The sequence below is a fragment of the Teleopsis dalmanni genome, chromosome 2, assembly GCF_002237135.1.
Source record: "Teleopsis dalmanni isolate 2A chromosome 2, ASM223713v2, whole genome shotgun sequence".
In the NCBI taxonomy this organism is placed as follows: Eukaryota; Metazoa; Arthropoda; class Insecta; order Diptera; family Diopsidae; genus Teleopsis; species Teleopsis dalmanni.
Genome location: NC_051847.1, coordinates 168,430,533 through 168,446,456, shown reverse-complemented (window position 1 = coordinate 168,446,456; position 15,924 = coordinate 168,430,533). Strand labels below are relative to the sequence as shown.

Here is a 15,924-nt window from a genome sequence, read left to right as displayed (position 1 = left end):
TGTGTATCTGACAGATACATTGCGGTGTTCATTTTGCCATGTTCATTTCGTAGCTAACCATCGGCTACGGTTCGTATTTACAGAATGTATCGTATAGGATAACGATCACGGTAGCGGTAGCAACAGCAATAGCAACAGCGACGGCGGCAGCACTCAGGGTTCTTGAAAGCACCCTCGAAACGTAATGTCATTTGTCAATCAGTTTGCGAACGCAACGGTTGTCGCTGTGAACGTTTAGAACGACACCAAATACAAGTGTGAAAGTAATAAATTAAATTCAATTAAAAAGTGCAAAAATAAAATAATTAAAAAAAAAATTTAAAGAAAAGATACGAAATAACGAACAGTGAAAGCGGGATTTATAATTAATTCGTGTGTACATAAAAGAAATATTTAAATAAAAAATAAATTAAACCAAGTGTTGTGCTTTAGAAAACAGAAGGATTAAAATTTTTTCACAAATTAAAAAATAATACATAAAACGAATACTATAATAAAAAAAATTATTAATATTTTATTATATTATTTTAACTTGCAAACTAATTAAGAAAACGTTTAAAAAGTGCTGGGAAAAGAAAAATTGCAAAAAATTTCTATATAAATAAATTTAAAAATATTAAGCTTTGAAAAATGTATACGATGGATATATCAGAACGTTTGCAAGCACTGGGCCACAATACCAATTGCTGCAGAAAGTGTCAAAACCAACAGCAGAACTCAGCACAGAAATACGTTACAAAAGCCAGTAAAGACAGTATGGAATACGAAAGTCCCTTTGCAGTCTGCGAGGTGCACAATAGTGCCAGCTGCGATACAACGTTTACCTGCCAATTGCGTGCCAATAAGAACGGTACCGACAGAAATACCAGCAGACAGCAAAATTTAAGCCTACGTCGTTTATATGCCCTTGTGCTATTCCTAACGCTCTTCGCTACTAGTTATGGCTGTGGTCCGGGCCGAGGTATTGGTGGACCACGTAGAAGTCGTAAGCTAACGCCATTAGTAGTGAACGAGCATATGCCCATGAAATCAGAGAAAACACATGGTGCTTCTGGGCTCAGTGAGGGTGTAATAACACGACATTCACCCAAATTCAAGGACTTGGTTATGAATTATAATACCGATATTGTTTTCAAGGATGAAGAAGGCACTGGAGCTGATCGTCTTATGTCGAGAGTAAGTTTTAGAAAATTTCTTCGTAATATTTTTAATTTTATTTTTTATTATATTATGTATTGTCTGTTTTCAATTTTGTTGTGAATCAGTTACTTAGTTATTTTGTACTGATAATTCGCTACTACATTAATTGAAATAAAATAATATAAAAGTAAAAATATTAAAAAAAAAGTTCTTGAAGTTAACCGTATCTTATCTGGTAACGGTTTTAGTCGTGCGGCTCTTGAGTGGTTTATATATAAAAATTTGTGGGCATAAGATCACTAACTAGAAATTGTCAACAATCATTTATTTGTATCTACAAAGTAATAAGTATTGCAACTGTCATTATTAAAAAAAATAGTTGATATATTATATTAGATATTTGATTTAATTTTTTTTCTCAATTCTCAATTTTTTAAGGGAATTTTCTTTCTTTTTTTTTCTTAGTTAATAGTCATAAGTAAAATGTCTGCTTTGAATTTTTTTTGCACTCTGCTTTACTATGACTTAGAAATAGACATAATAAATTAAAGATATATTATATGCGTCATATGTGTATGGTGGGTCAAGTATTCTTGCTTAACTCTTGTGAATAATATCGGAACTGATTATTTTGCTATCTAAGGGATATCATTTGATTATACTAAATTAATTAATTATAGATTTTTTTCAATAAAATAAAAGTGGAATGTATTTCAATCGATTAACTGCGAATAAGCCAAAAATAACTTTTAAAAAAATAAATATTTCAATTTGATAAATACATTCCATTAAATATTATTTAGATTTTATAATATTCATAAATAATATTCCCAAAATTCGACTTATTTGTCATTAAATATACTTGAAATTTTCTTGAAAATATTTAATGAATATTTGGTTTTAATTTATATGATTATTTTTAGAATAGTATTGTTTAAATAAGCTAAATAGAATTTCTAGTATTATTTAGAATTGATATTTATTTAGAAGTTTTTCTTATTATAGTTATGATATAGTTATATCATTATGTATGGTTTATACTGATGACTAAACTATTTTTACATTCAAAATTTTAAATCTTTTCAGTATATGTTTTAGTTAATATTAGTCTTCCTTAATGTCTAGATTTTCCATATTTACACATATATAATTTATACATATTTATATATCGGAACTAAAATTCATTGACTCATATATTTTTAGAACAAAATATCAAAATTAAAATAATGAATAATTACTCTATTTTAAATCATAAATTATAATTTCAAGAAAATAATATTCATTTTATTAGCCATAAGATTTAAATTTATCTACAGTTAGCAAGAAATATTTTGTGTGTAGAAATATTAGCACTTTAGTTAATTAGTTATTAAAAATTAATCACAGCTAATTTTTAATAACAGTGAAAATATATAAAAATTAAAATTATACTTAAATATAAATAATTCAAAGATTTTTTTTTGTTAAATATTAACTAGAAGATTTTTTTTTTAAATTGTTTGGAATATATAAAATCTGAGGATGTTTATTTATGCAAAGAGATCAATCATATGTATCAAATAGTTTTATTTTTTATAGGTTTATTTTTTATTCTCATAAAAAAAATTAACAATAATATTTACTAAATTCCAAAAACCTTAAAATCGAACTTAATTCATGCAATTTCCTGACTTGATAATTTGCAATTTTGTCTATTATTATTTTCTATTACACTTAAATAGATTGCAAATATTGTTTAATTTTGTTTTTTTTTTGTACTGAAACTGAAAATAATATATAAACATAAATAATATAATTGTTTATGTAAATAGCAATTTCTAAGCTCACATTATCACTATATACGAAATAGTTTAAATGAAACTTTATTCAAACACAAAAACTAAATAAAAATCATTTTTATTAGCACTAACCTACCATATTTTTTCGAGCTGTTTGTATTTGTTATGACTAACTTTTTCCTAATAAATTAGATAAAATGTAAATATTAAATATTTTCTCATCTAATTTATTTATTAATAGTTTACAGTTCATTAAGCAGAATTGCTAGCTTACTCAGACTCAGACGTTACTTGGCTAGAATTTTACAAACTCAGTGTAAACTGCAAGCGATTTAGGCAAGAGCAGACTATCGCCGGATATGTAAAGGTTAAATGTTAACTGTTTTCGCATCATTGTTTGAATACAGATTATATTTTATTATAGTAATTTATAAGTACTCACTAATTGAGTAATATTTTTTTATTAATGCAACAATTTCGAATTAATCTAACAACCATTCAGGCTTACACTTGCAATTTTGAAGTGTTTTTTATTAAAAAAAATATATATCAAAATGTTTGCTAATTTGTTAAGTGTGTTAAGACTTTCACATTTATTTTCTTATATATATATATAATATAGTATATACATATAAATAATTTTGAAAAATTTTTGACTATTTAACTGTGCCTTGATATATCTTTGAAGTGCTTTTAATGGAACAATCTAAAAATAGTCATTTTTTTGCATTTAAAATTTAACTAAAAAGCATTATAAAAAAACATTAAATGATCTTATCGATACTTGAGAGCTCTGTACACTTGTGGGATATAAATTATATTTAGTTTAGATTATATGTAATTATATGGTTTTTTGGTACTTTTTTGGAAGCTTTAAAGAATTAAATTTAGATTTTAGTAATCGTTTAGTGACAGGTTCTTAGAATTTTTTTTAGAGTTTAAGTTAAAATTTAATGACGGAAGCATATCTTTTAATACGTCAGCAAATCATAGCAATTCTTGTTATACATAATATAGTGTGATAGATATAAAACCCATGATTTCGGCTTAAACAGTGATTCAAATCACAATTAGCGTTAAACACTGATTTAGTGTAATTATTCAATTTTATGCGTTAGGTTCAGTTTAATTGTCATAAATATAATTTAATATTAAAAAAATTTTTATCACAATTAGATGAAATTTGCAAATCCCAAAGAAACTTGATAAAAGTATCAAGTGTACGCTTGGACTGCCCATGCAGCTGTTTTATTGATGGTCTTTGGCAAAGTCTGTTATTTTATTTGTCCATATATATACTTTATGGACTGCAAGTGTCAAGAAAGTAAATTTATTTGATCGAAATAGATTTCTTGTCATATAACATATTAAACTAAATTATAACAAAAAAAATTAATAAAAATTATTTATATATTTCTAGTGCCACAATGCATTAATTTCTTCTGTTTTTGTTATTAGAAACAAGAACATAATTAAATTCTTAGAGATACATTGAATTAGATATATGTATAATCAGAATAAATACTTATATTACAATTTGCTAAATAAACTGTGATTACTATCATAATTTAAATATCAGAGTGATTTACAAATCGCAAGAACTGTGATTCTAATGACTCTAAAATCACTCTTTTGCCCTCATCATGAGTTCAAAGACTTTTTATATTGAAGAGAGTGATCAAGTTTATTTAGCATTAAATCAAAATTATATTTTTTATTAAGAATTGTTTACTTCTTATTATTTTATTAATTCCTAAGAATATTACTATTATTTCATATAATAATGAAATTTATTTAATTAAATCACTCACCAGAGTTCAATAAACTATTAACATAACAAATCATCGCATATCTAATGCTCAAGTGTCGAGTACGTACGAAATATTCCAAATGCGAATACTCGTAATAAAATCCCAATAAGTCTGGGTTACAAAACATATGTTTACTTTGCTTTGCATTTAATGTTTTTATTTAAAAAAAAAACAAAAACAAAAACAAAAACAAAAGCAATAAATTGGCAGTAAAATAGCAGATAACAATAACCGCATAAATATTTTACTATTAATGTGAATATTCATATGTACAATATACTTAGATACTCTACGTATACGAGTATCTCGCAGATACACAAACATACGTACTACATATTTAGTTTTGTTATAATTGCCGCCAAAAGTTTGCAAAGCAAACAAAAAAAAAAAAAACTGCATTAATAATTCTATTTTAAATTTGTTGAGGTTTTAGCAAAACAATTTTAGATAATAATTTTTCTTGTGAATAATAACAATAAAGTTGATTAATTCATTAAGATTTCTGAGTTTCTGTTAGCAAACTCATGCAATTGATATCAGCTCTTGAAGCATTTTAAACGTTCAATTCAGTTTTTATCTTATCAGTGAAAGTAGCCGCTAGCCGTTAGCCGCGGTGCTTAAGTGTTATGACCCCAAACTTATGATTTTGACAATTGGCCCAGAAACTATTGTCATTAACAAAAAAAAAAAAAATAAAAATATATAAATAAAAAAATTAAAAAAATTAAAACACTAACAATAGACTGCGTAGTTTTTTTTTGTATTATAACACCTAATAGTTAGTTAATAATAGCGGTATTAAAACTTAAACATTATCTAATTATTTTAATCACAACACGTATTTTAAGGTTTATTTTTTTTTCTTTTTGTACAATAAACTTGAAGTTTTTTATTGTACTAATTTGCAGATAGTTTTATTAAATTGACCGGAAAATATACATAAATCAATACTTGATCACAATGTAATTACAACGCCGATAAGTTGGATTAAGTAGTTTGTTTATATGTGACGTTTAATGGCTTACATGTGATTATATAGTTCCTCTACAGTAGATAAAATAATCTACTAATCTACTATAGATTAAGGAGAGTCGACAGTCTATAATGTGTCATATGTTTTGGACGGCCTTCAAATATCAGATTAAGTAGTTAGCTCATTTATGATGTGTAATAGTTTCTATATAAATAGGTATTATAAATAGGTAAATGGGTATTATAAATAGATAAAGTGTATAAAAAGTATCTATAGCGGAATAAGGAAATTTAATATATATATATACATTCTAAATATTGCTGAAATATTCTGGATTATATGTAGTGTTGCAATTTGTAAAATCATAAATTATGTATAGGAAAGGATTTTGGTTTATATAAATATAAATAAATATGAAGTTTTTCTTGTTGTTAAAAATATTTTACTGATTGTCTATGGTTGTCAAAGTGGCAAATTAAAATTAATTAACTAAAATGTAAATAAGTCATTTATATCTAAAATCGGAGTGTATCTCCAATTATTTTACTGAATAACATTTCCATGTCACAATTATATACTATAACTTACCTAGACAAGCGACTAACTTTAAGTTGCATTGGCTGTTTAATAACAGATCCTCCCTATGCCTAGAGTATAAAATACTTTTGTATAACTGTATCATAAAACCAATATGGACTTATGGTATCCAGCTATGGACTTGTAGCATCGAAAGAGCTCAGTCAAAAATACTGGGAACAATCACTGGTGCCTTGGTGGTACATTTTGCCACTTCCAATTTGCTTAGTCCCATACTGAAAAATATTGCTCACAAGCTTTAAATAAAATAAGATTTTCTGTTATATAAAGTTAATACATTAAATTAATTTTAATATATTAAATGATTTGCTTTGCATTTTTAAAAAATTTTTTAGTATCGATGTAGTTTAGTTACTTTTCACACAATTTATAAATTAATTATCTAAGTACATATAATTTATGTGCCCTCTATGAATTTTACGAGATAGTTCACTTCAACATGAAGGATGAAGTTCAGTTGCTAAGTACTGATGACTTCAAAGAATTTTATTTTAGTTTTAATAATATATAATAATGTGTAAAAGAATACTATAAACTAATATACTTTTTTACGCTTTATTGATTATATATATGTTATTAGTATATCAGTGGAGGCGATCTTAGCTACACCCCATATTTAACTCAAAAAGTCTTTTGTAACAAAAATAAAAATAATTTACTATATTCTATTAAAATACAAATAAATAGAATTTATAACTATAGTATATAACTATAAATTAAGAGTATAAACCGTTTATATTAAATAGTTTATATTCCTTAACCGATAGTTTGCATTGTCGAATAACAATATATAATTTTAATACATACATTAATATTTTTTTTTTTAAATTTTAAAATAAAAATTTTATAACTAAAGTAGTTGTTTGGTGTAGATTCATTTACATACCAAAGGCTGACAGCAATTGTGCTTATCTAAAATCTGCCACGCGTCCTAGCTTACTTCTTAGTCCGACCTTCACATCGCCTATAGTGAATAGTCTTTATGATAAATTGTCACACATCGGTTGCACGTGCAACAATTAATAATCAAAAGATTGACTCTTGCCTTTAGGCCCTCAACAATAGCAGTCAGTATTACTACTATTAGTAGAAGGACCTTGAATTGGGAACGACAACGAACTGAAATTTGCTCCCAGCTTCCTTTTTATGTGACAATAAAGGAAATGCGCCAATTTCACTTTGTATTATTTTTATTACACAAAATATATATATTTTCTTACAAAAAATAATTTTGTTTTTAAATTCTAACAATTATTTCCGCTACAGTCAAGGTCAGTCCTGGCAATGCTGTTTAGTTTAAGTCGTTGTGAAATATTTTATGCACTCCTTATGAGAACGGCGTTAAGAATAGTGCCAAGTACAAGGTTCTTCAAGGTAAAAGAAGGTCCGAGTGTGTCAAAACGCGTTTCAAGGCTACACATAACACTTACATGAAATGCATAGTGCAAGGACATTCTTTAGATCACATCCATACACACTCCTAAAACGCACATAAAATACCAATGACAATGGCGGCACCTATAAAATTCACAAAAGGATCTGCCTTTGACAATTGTTACGTGGCACAATAACAAACAATAAATAAACAAACATTACCATGAAAAGGAAGAAAAAAAAAGATTTATTTACATAGAAAAATCTACAAGATTGTATCTGTTTGGTAGTTGGAAATTTTATAGTTTCCATATTGTCATGTAGACTGAGTGGTGGTGCAATGGGCTACTGAATTTTTTTCATAAATTTTTTTCCCTTCTATTTTTTTTACATGGAGCGCAGCTAATTTTATTTATTTTAAGTGTTGTTTCCTATAATATAATAAATACTGGAATATACTTTGCTTATTAAAGTGCAACAAACAAATTACAATTGATTAAAAAAAGAAATGTGGACAATATTTGAAGATTCAAGGTTACACTGATAGGTTTTTCTTATTTGAATATATGCGCTATAAGCGTGTCATTGGTTTCCAATATAGTACTCAGACTGAAGTAAAAATCGTTCTTTAAAACCAGAGTTTAAAATAGCTTGAAATATTATATGCAAAATATTTTTCCAAATATTAGGTTTCAGACTATAAGAGTCAAGGGTTGAGCTCAAACCCTGCAAAATTTGCAACACAGATACATTTTTCGGAGGCATTTGAACCTATGCCGTACTTGACTTGTGTCAATCGAAGTTAGCAACATTTTTATATATAAATATATAAATTCTTATTTAAAAAAAATATTATTTATTTATTCATTTATTTATTTATTTATTTAAAGTTTGTATATTCGAATATGAGCAAATAATTCGAATGTGAGCAAATAATTTGAATATAAGTGAATATATTGAAAATAATCGTTGCGAAATTTCTGTGGGTATTTTTTTGTTGATCTAAAAAAACTGTTGGAATTACTGAAGGGTTTCGGCAATCCTATGTGGATTCGCAAAAAAATTTTTATTGATTGGGTACTTCCAAACTTCCAGTTCACATGAAGACAGTTGAGTCGTTCTTCTTTATCAACAAATCTCTCAAATCTCTGAGGTATTCAAATTAATTATATATTGATAACAGTCAATTCAGATATGAGATTTTTGTAACTGTAGACTGCATTTGATTCTGAGGTTCAAGATGGAAAGCACCTCTTTTAATTTTTTATTATATATATAGTTTTGATAATATGAAAACTAACAGCTCTTATGAAAATTCTTTCCATTCTAAAATTAAATATTTATAATATCCATATTCATTGCAAAGTTTTACCACAAACTTATTATAATATTCTTAAAATTTTAAAAAAAGAAATAAAATTTCAAGTAAACAATCGATGTTTTTCGGCATATAGTTTATGTATGGAAGAACCTTGTGCTGGTTCTTCTTGAATGTATTTTCAATAATTGCACAATTTCTTATATAAAAACGAAGATCTTTTAAAAGATTTTCAATCGTATAAATTGAAAATTATATGCTTTGTATATTTATATTATAATTTTAATATTTTGTGTAATAATATATAGCATTTTGTTGAGTTTTCAAACTTCTCTAATTTTACCAAATATCTTAAACTGATACAATATAGTGTACATATATGTATTCTCTACGCACTTCATTAGGGTAAAATGATAAATCGCAGATTTATGCACCCAGAAAGCAAACAAATGTTTAATAAATTTAAAAACATTTATTTTGTAGCAAGAATTCGAGATCATTTATAAAAATGTTGTTATAAAATATACATAAATACAGTAAGAGTATCTATCTATATACAATGATGCATAGAGGCGAGAAGATGCACGCACGGTCGCCTCTCTGCTTATATATAGGCGGGTGAGTCCGATACAAGCACACATTGAACTCGTTGTGGCCCGGTTCATGCTACGTCAGCAAACCGCACAAATGTGCAATAAATGCAATAAAATCATAATGCACAACAGACGCAGTTTTGGTTGGCATTAATGGTTCGTTTGAGATATTTCTGGCAGCAGTTCATAAGGTTTCCATTTGCCATTGCTTTCAATGGTATTGTTAATTGTTTAGGTTGTCCGGTATTTAGTTTTTATTTGTATTGCAACCAAAAATTTGTGTGTGAAAAACGCGAATAATTTATATACGAGTTTACGTACCTGTGGCCGAGCACTCTGAGTGGCAACACTAAAGTATCTGACGTGATGCTGAACAGTATCGGCTGCGTATTAGCGCGTACAGGAATAACAACTCAACAGGTACCCGCGAGACCTACCTCTTCGTATATGCACATTCTAAGCACCAAAAAGAATAGCTATTCAAAGATACAAAGATACTTAGTAGTGCTAGTACTTCATTAATGAATTGCTGCTGTTGTTGCTTTTGTTTTTTTTTTGTGTTATTTGGTTAATGAGTTTTAAGTAGGTTTATTACCACTAATAACCACCTACTGTTCAGTGACTGCGGTGCAGTGCATTAGCGCAGTATAACAACAACATTAACAACAAAAAAATATGGCAAAATAAATTAAGATTTTTAATTATATGGAATAAGTGCTAAAAATGCTGCACCGCTGCACATTCAACGCAACTTACTACGGTGCAATGTATCTCAATGTATCTCAGAGTCGTGTTGTATCGCAGTTTATGAAATGCAACAAAATGTTTTCAATCATGAAATTAAAAACTGCATAATATTGTTTTCCACTAAAATGCAAAATTAATTAAAAATCATTTTTATGGCAGCGTAAAGCGTAAAGTTTTTTGTTTACAACTTAGCCGTGTGTAGATCATTTAATCGAATAAATTGTCGAAAATATTAAAAATAAATTTATAATTTTATCTGTTTTTAATTTACTCATAAATCAATAAAATTTTCAACTTTTCTAAATTAATTTTAGTTTCTAAAATTTCAGTTGCAAAATTTTTCGTTTAATTATTCCTATTTTTTATTTTTTATTTTTTGCAAATTCATAAAGTATCTAAATTTTTATTAAATTGTTTACAATATTTTGCGAAAATTCTCAAGATTTATTATTGTTTTCAATATTTTAAGTATTAATTACGAAAGTAATTCTAATGAATTTACAAAAAAAATTAAAGAAAAGTAATTATAATGAAAATAATTAAGTTTAATATTTATTGCAAATTCCTAAAAGCAATGACAGAAGTTCAAATCTCAACTTAATTAATTTTTACGATGAAAAAATTCCATTTGGGTTCAGATGTATTTTCTACAAATATTTTATCGGATGTTATGTAAAAGATTATTTAAAATATTTTTGCAAAAATTCATCACTGTAGATATTTAGTATAAACAGCCCCGTAACCAGATATTTACTTACGAACTCTCTTCTATAGTAAAGTTCTAGATTATTTTTGTTCTAGACTATTTTTGCTTTTAATTTCTTTTTTTTTTTGTCACATATCACAATGTGTTAATAATAAATAAACATATATCTACATATAGTCTTTCTATTTCTTAAGGAGAGTGTCAGCCCCTTGTTACTTCCCCTTGGCTATTTGCCTAGCTATAAAAGTTATAAATACATATTAGAATACAACATTTTTCATTAACAAAAAAATGTTAATTAAAGAGGAAAAAACTGCTTAATTAATTATCAAATTTAAACAATACTTCAAGTTAATTATATACATGATTATATAAAATATTAGTTATATATTAATATTGCCATATATGTTAATTGCTCATATTATTTGATTTTATATAGACATAAAAAATTATAAAAAGTTAATTATAAATTATTAAATTAATTAAGTTTATATGAAATTTTAAAAAGAAAACAATGAAATGATTGAACACTTTATAGATACGAATAAAAATATATATGTCGTCTTAAATATATCCCGTGCGACTGTGGAGTAACATTAGCATGCCTTTCTCAGTATTACGTTCCTAGATTAGGTGCTATACATAAAAAAGAATACATAAATCATGCAGTAAGTAGTGCCTATACAAACGGAATAGCATTGAAATTTAATAATTAAAAATATAAAAATAAAATTAATTAATTCAATTAGTCTACAGCTGGTTTATGATTTCGTTCTAATATAAACGCAGCAAGTGAATTTGTTAATAAAACTTTCACAGTAAATAAGCAAAAGCCATACTTAACATAAAAGTTAAGTATGGCTTTGGGTCAGTTGATTAAGGAGTGCTGACTCTGAGCTTTAAATTTGGCAGGGCACGAGTTCGATTTCTGGTACTTGCAGTCTCAAAAAAAATTATTAGCGAATAATTGATGACAATACTCCAAACATCTGTATGTTCAGTCAAGAATTCAATTAGTTAAAATAATATAAAATGAATTTTTGTTGTTGTAGTTCTCTACTGTTGAAAAACCTCTATATAAAAACTTTTCTCAATTTATTTAATTATACTTTAGATATTAATAATTCTAAAAATATGAGTTGTATTATAAATACTTGAACTTTATATAGCCTACTTATATGAAAGTATACAAATTCTTTAGTTATAATTCGTTTGTATTTGAGCTGTCACTCAGCTACTTTATTATTTTCTACTTATAATCGAAATATCTATAAATCCCAAAACATTTGTGCATTGGATTACAATTATAAACTAAAACAAAAAAAAAACAACAAATCAATTGTTGCCAACATAAATTTGTTTAAGTGGCTACAAATTATAGGGCAATTGTTCATTAATTGTATACATTATAAGTACATGTGAAATGCGTTTACAGATGCGGAGATACATATGAAAAAATACAAAAAAAAATTAATAAAAAATTTTAAAACCACATTCTTAACATTCTTCAAACGTACAAGTAAAGAAAAGTGTACCACAAAGTAACCCAATAAACCGAAGTACCCAACCATTGAGTATTACGAAACCCAAAGTGCAGCCCAACAGCAACAGACGCGGCAGCACCAACAACAGAACAGAATGGAACCCACAGCGGCCGCATAAGATTCTGAGGAGCGCTGAAAAAAGCCACATAAAACTTCTAAAATTTCATAAATTGTATACAATGGTTATATGAAATCTGATATGATTATTGACATGTATGCATTATGCACATCAAAAATCAAATTTTAAATCAAGATCAAAAATCTAGCGTACAAAATAAAAAAAATTAATTTTATTTTATTATATTGAAAAGATATGGAAACACTAATCAGACTTGAAAAAAGATTGATCCTATTAGAATTTGAGGTTTGAAGTTTGAAGTTTATATGAGCGCAGAAAAACGCGCTTTGCAATCGAAAGCAATAGCGTGAGTGACTATGTGGACTAAACACTAACCGTCAACATGTCTACAGTTTTGGGTTTTGAGTTAATGATAGATAAGCACAGCAAAAACCAATGAAAAACTAATAAATAAAAAAATATTTGATTTTTTAAAAATATTTTTAAAAATTTGTTGCACAAACTGATGATGTCAGTTTTAATATGTCAACATTGGCAAAATTAGTGAAAGAAATAAACAAAAAACAAAAAAACAAGCTGCCGCTTAAGATAAGAAATAAAAATTTTTGTATCTAAACTGAACAGTGGTTCAGCAGTGAGATTTGCGTAAATGGCACAACTAAACCAACCAACCTATAGTAACGTGGGAAACTTGCCAAAAAATGCTTTGGCAGTAAACAAAAGTAAACAAAAGTTTCAAATCAATAAAAAAGACTCATAAATAAATATAAAAATTATTAACATTAAGTTCATCACAGCTGCGTTGAAGTTGTGCAGACAGCACTAATAAACAAACTGTCAGCTATAGATACACATAGTTACTGAAATACTTGATGAACTTCAGCATATGGCATATGCATGAAATCCATGCTGAAATGAGATCTAATAAATTCATAAAACTCCATATCAAGGGCTATAAAAATTGTTTATTGTTGCTTCAATTCAATAACTTAAACATCAACAAACCGACCTGACCGTCCTAGCCGACCTAACCGATCTAACCGATCTAACCGCCAAGTCCAAACTACACTAAACGATTGTTCGTTGTTATTTATAAACTAATAACATTTTTAATAATCAATTACTTATTTTTTTAATAAATTTTATGCCCACATTTTGCGGTTCGGTTTGTGTATTTAAAAGTGCAGTGAACTGTGTTCGCGCTACACTTTAAAGCCGTTTCAGATACAAAATCTAATAAATATGCTTCGTACATTCTCCATTGTCTGCTTTGTTGCTGTACTAAATGAGACCAATAAAACTAACACTAATGCAGATAATATGTGCAAAAGATACATTTAAAAAAATTAAGTAGAATAAACTTCCCATTCATAGAATGTCTAATGCTTTTGCTATCACATTACATACTTCAACCTGCCTTCAAAGCTAGTTTCCGTCAAAAATATTGGCAAAGCCATTGGCATTCCTGCAAATCATTTCGGTTAAATTAAATAAAGAAGATACTTAGCAAATTTTATAAGAAAAATAAAAGCGTGAGTATAAAAAGTTCCTAAATGAAAACGAAATAAAAAAGTATTAAAAACCAACTTAACATTGCGCTTTAATCGTGGCTCATAACTCATCATCAAACTTTAATCACACCACATCAAGCGGATTATGGCGCTTATCGTTTTGAGCCAACCTTTTTTATGGGACTTTTTTCAGCATTTTTTACGTTCTCGGCTTCACTTCTGCTGCTTACTTTTTATGTGCGCTGCGATCATAAACTTGGCTACAAATGAGTTTTGAGCTAACAAAAAAGATTTAATTTACGATTTCTTTAAATTAATAGCTTTTAATTAATAATAATAAAATGACGCCTTTTTTTGCAAACTAAAATGAAGCCTGAGCCCTGCCTGAGTTGGTTTGAAATTGATTTATGAGGCGTTTGAGTTCTTGAGGTGTTCGGAGCAGTAGCACATTGTGCCTTTGAGTATGACTCGCTGGAAAAAAATTATTTAATAGGATTAGTATTGAAAGCCTATACGCAAAAATGTGTCATAGACTTAACTGTATCAATATCAGAGTTGAAGACAAATATCAATTAGTAGCAAAAATGATCAAGAGATTATGTGGTGAAATTAATCTATATAAAAAATTAGTTGCGAATTATTATATATATTAATATAAAAGATTAAAGAGCAAGATGATTGTAAGATTGCTCTGAGAACAAAATTTTAAGAAACAATAGTCGGTAGAGTTGCAAGTGCAATTGCTGTCATAGTTTTTTGGCACAGAAAATATTCGTCCACAAGGTGCACTTGGTACTTATCTCTAAGGCGCCTGGAGCATTAGAGCCTTGCTTGATTTTCCTCGCTTGATACTAGTAAACACTTTTGACATTATTCAAGTGAAACCAGTAAAAAATGATTTGTGAATTTTATTGAATATTCAAAGATTATTGTGAAAATAGGAACTGTAACAATAACTGTCAAAAATATATATCTGGAAATGTGTTAAAGGTAAAAGAAGAAGAAGAAATAGATTTTGATTTAATACTAGTTGTTGATTGTCTTTCAAAAAGGAAAAAAAAACAAAGAAGAAGAAGCTCATAGAATGGATCTTAAAGTATTTGATGATAATGAAAGTAGTTCGAAATTATTTTTAAATGCAATGACTCATTTTGTGAAGACAAAATGAGGACATATGGATTGATGGAATGGGTTTAAAAGTACGTTGAAGATAAGTCTCTGAAGTGTGGTGTGTTTAAAATTCAAGTTTTTTGATATTCTACATAAAGATGTAGAAAAGAAAATAAAGGAAAGGTTTGCAGAAGTATAAGTTAATGGAATAGATCAAAAACATGCATGGTTATGTTTTGATCTAAATTCATAGATAGTATATTGTATATTTCCTATGAGCGTAAAGTCTGAAGAAGTATAAGTTAATTGAATAGGTCACGAAAACGATAACAATATGTACAAGCAATTTGAAATTAATTGAATAATTTATTGAATATCTTCTATAAACGTAAGATCTACAGAAGTAACAGTTGATGTACTTCTGAAATGTACGTGAAAGTATCTTGAAAGATATAAAAATAAAATTATACAAATTTTATAAACAATAATCTTATACTTATTCGAACCCCTAGTCGAAATATAGAAACTGAAAATATCTGTAATTATCTTTGACATACTCTGATGTTATATTGCATCCATACTTGACTGGGTTGACTGCTAAATTGTAGAATTCATTGGAGACCTATTTTTTCGATCTGATAAT

At 27.3% G+C, this 15,924-nt stretch overlaps 1 protein-coding gene across 1 annotated transcript in view; it reads left to right on the top strand.

Moving 5' to 3' along the window:
* Window positions 1–581: 581 nt before the first annotated feature.
* The window catches only part of LOC119676122 (protein hedgehog-like), a 36,120-nt gene continuing 20,777 nt past the window's right edge, over window positions 582–15,924 (top strand). Inside the window, exon 1 of the mRNA XM_038087353.1 lies at window positions 582–1,176. Within this exon, the coding sequence (XP_037943281.1) occupies window positions 631–1,176 (546 nt within the window). The 5' untranslated portion in view covers window positions 582–630. The remainder of the gene's footprint in view (window positions 1,177–15,924) is intronic.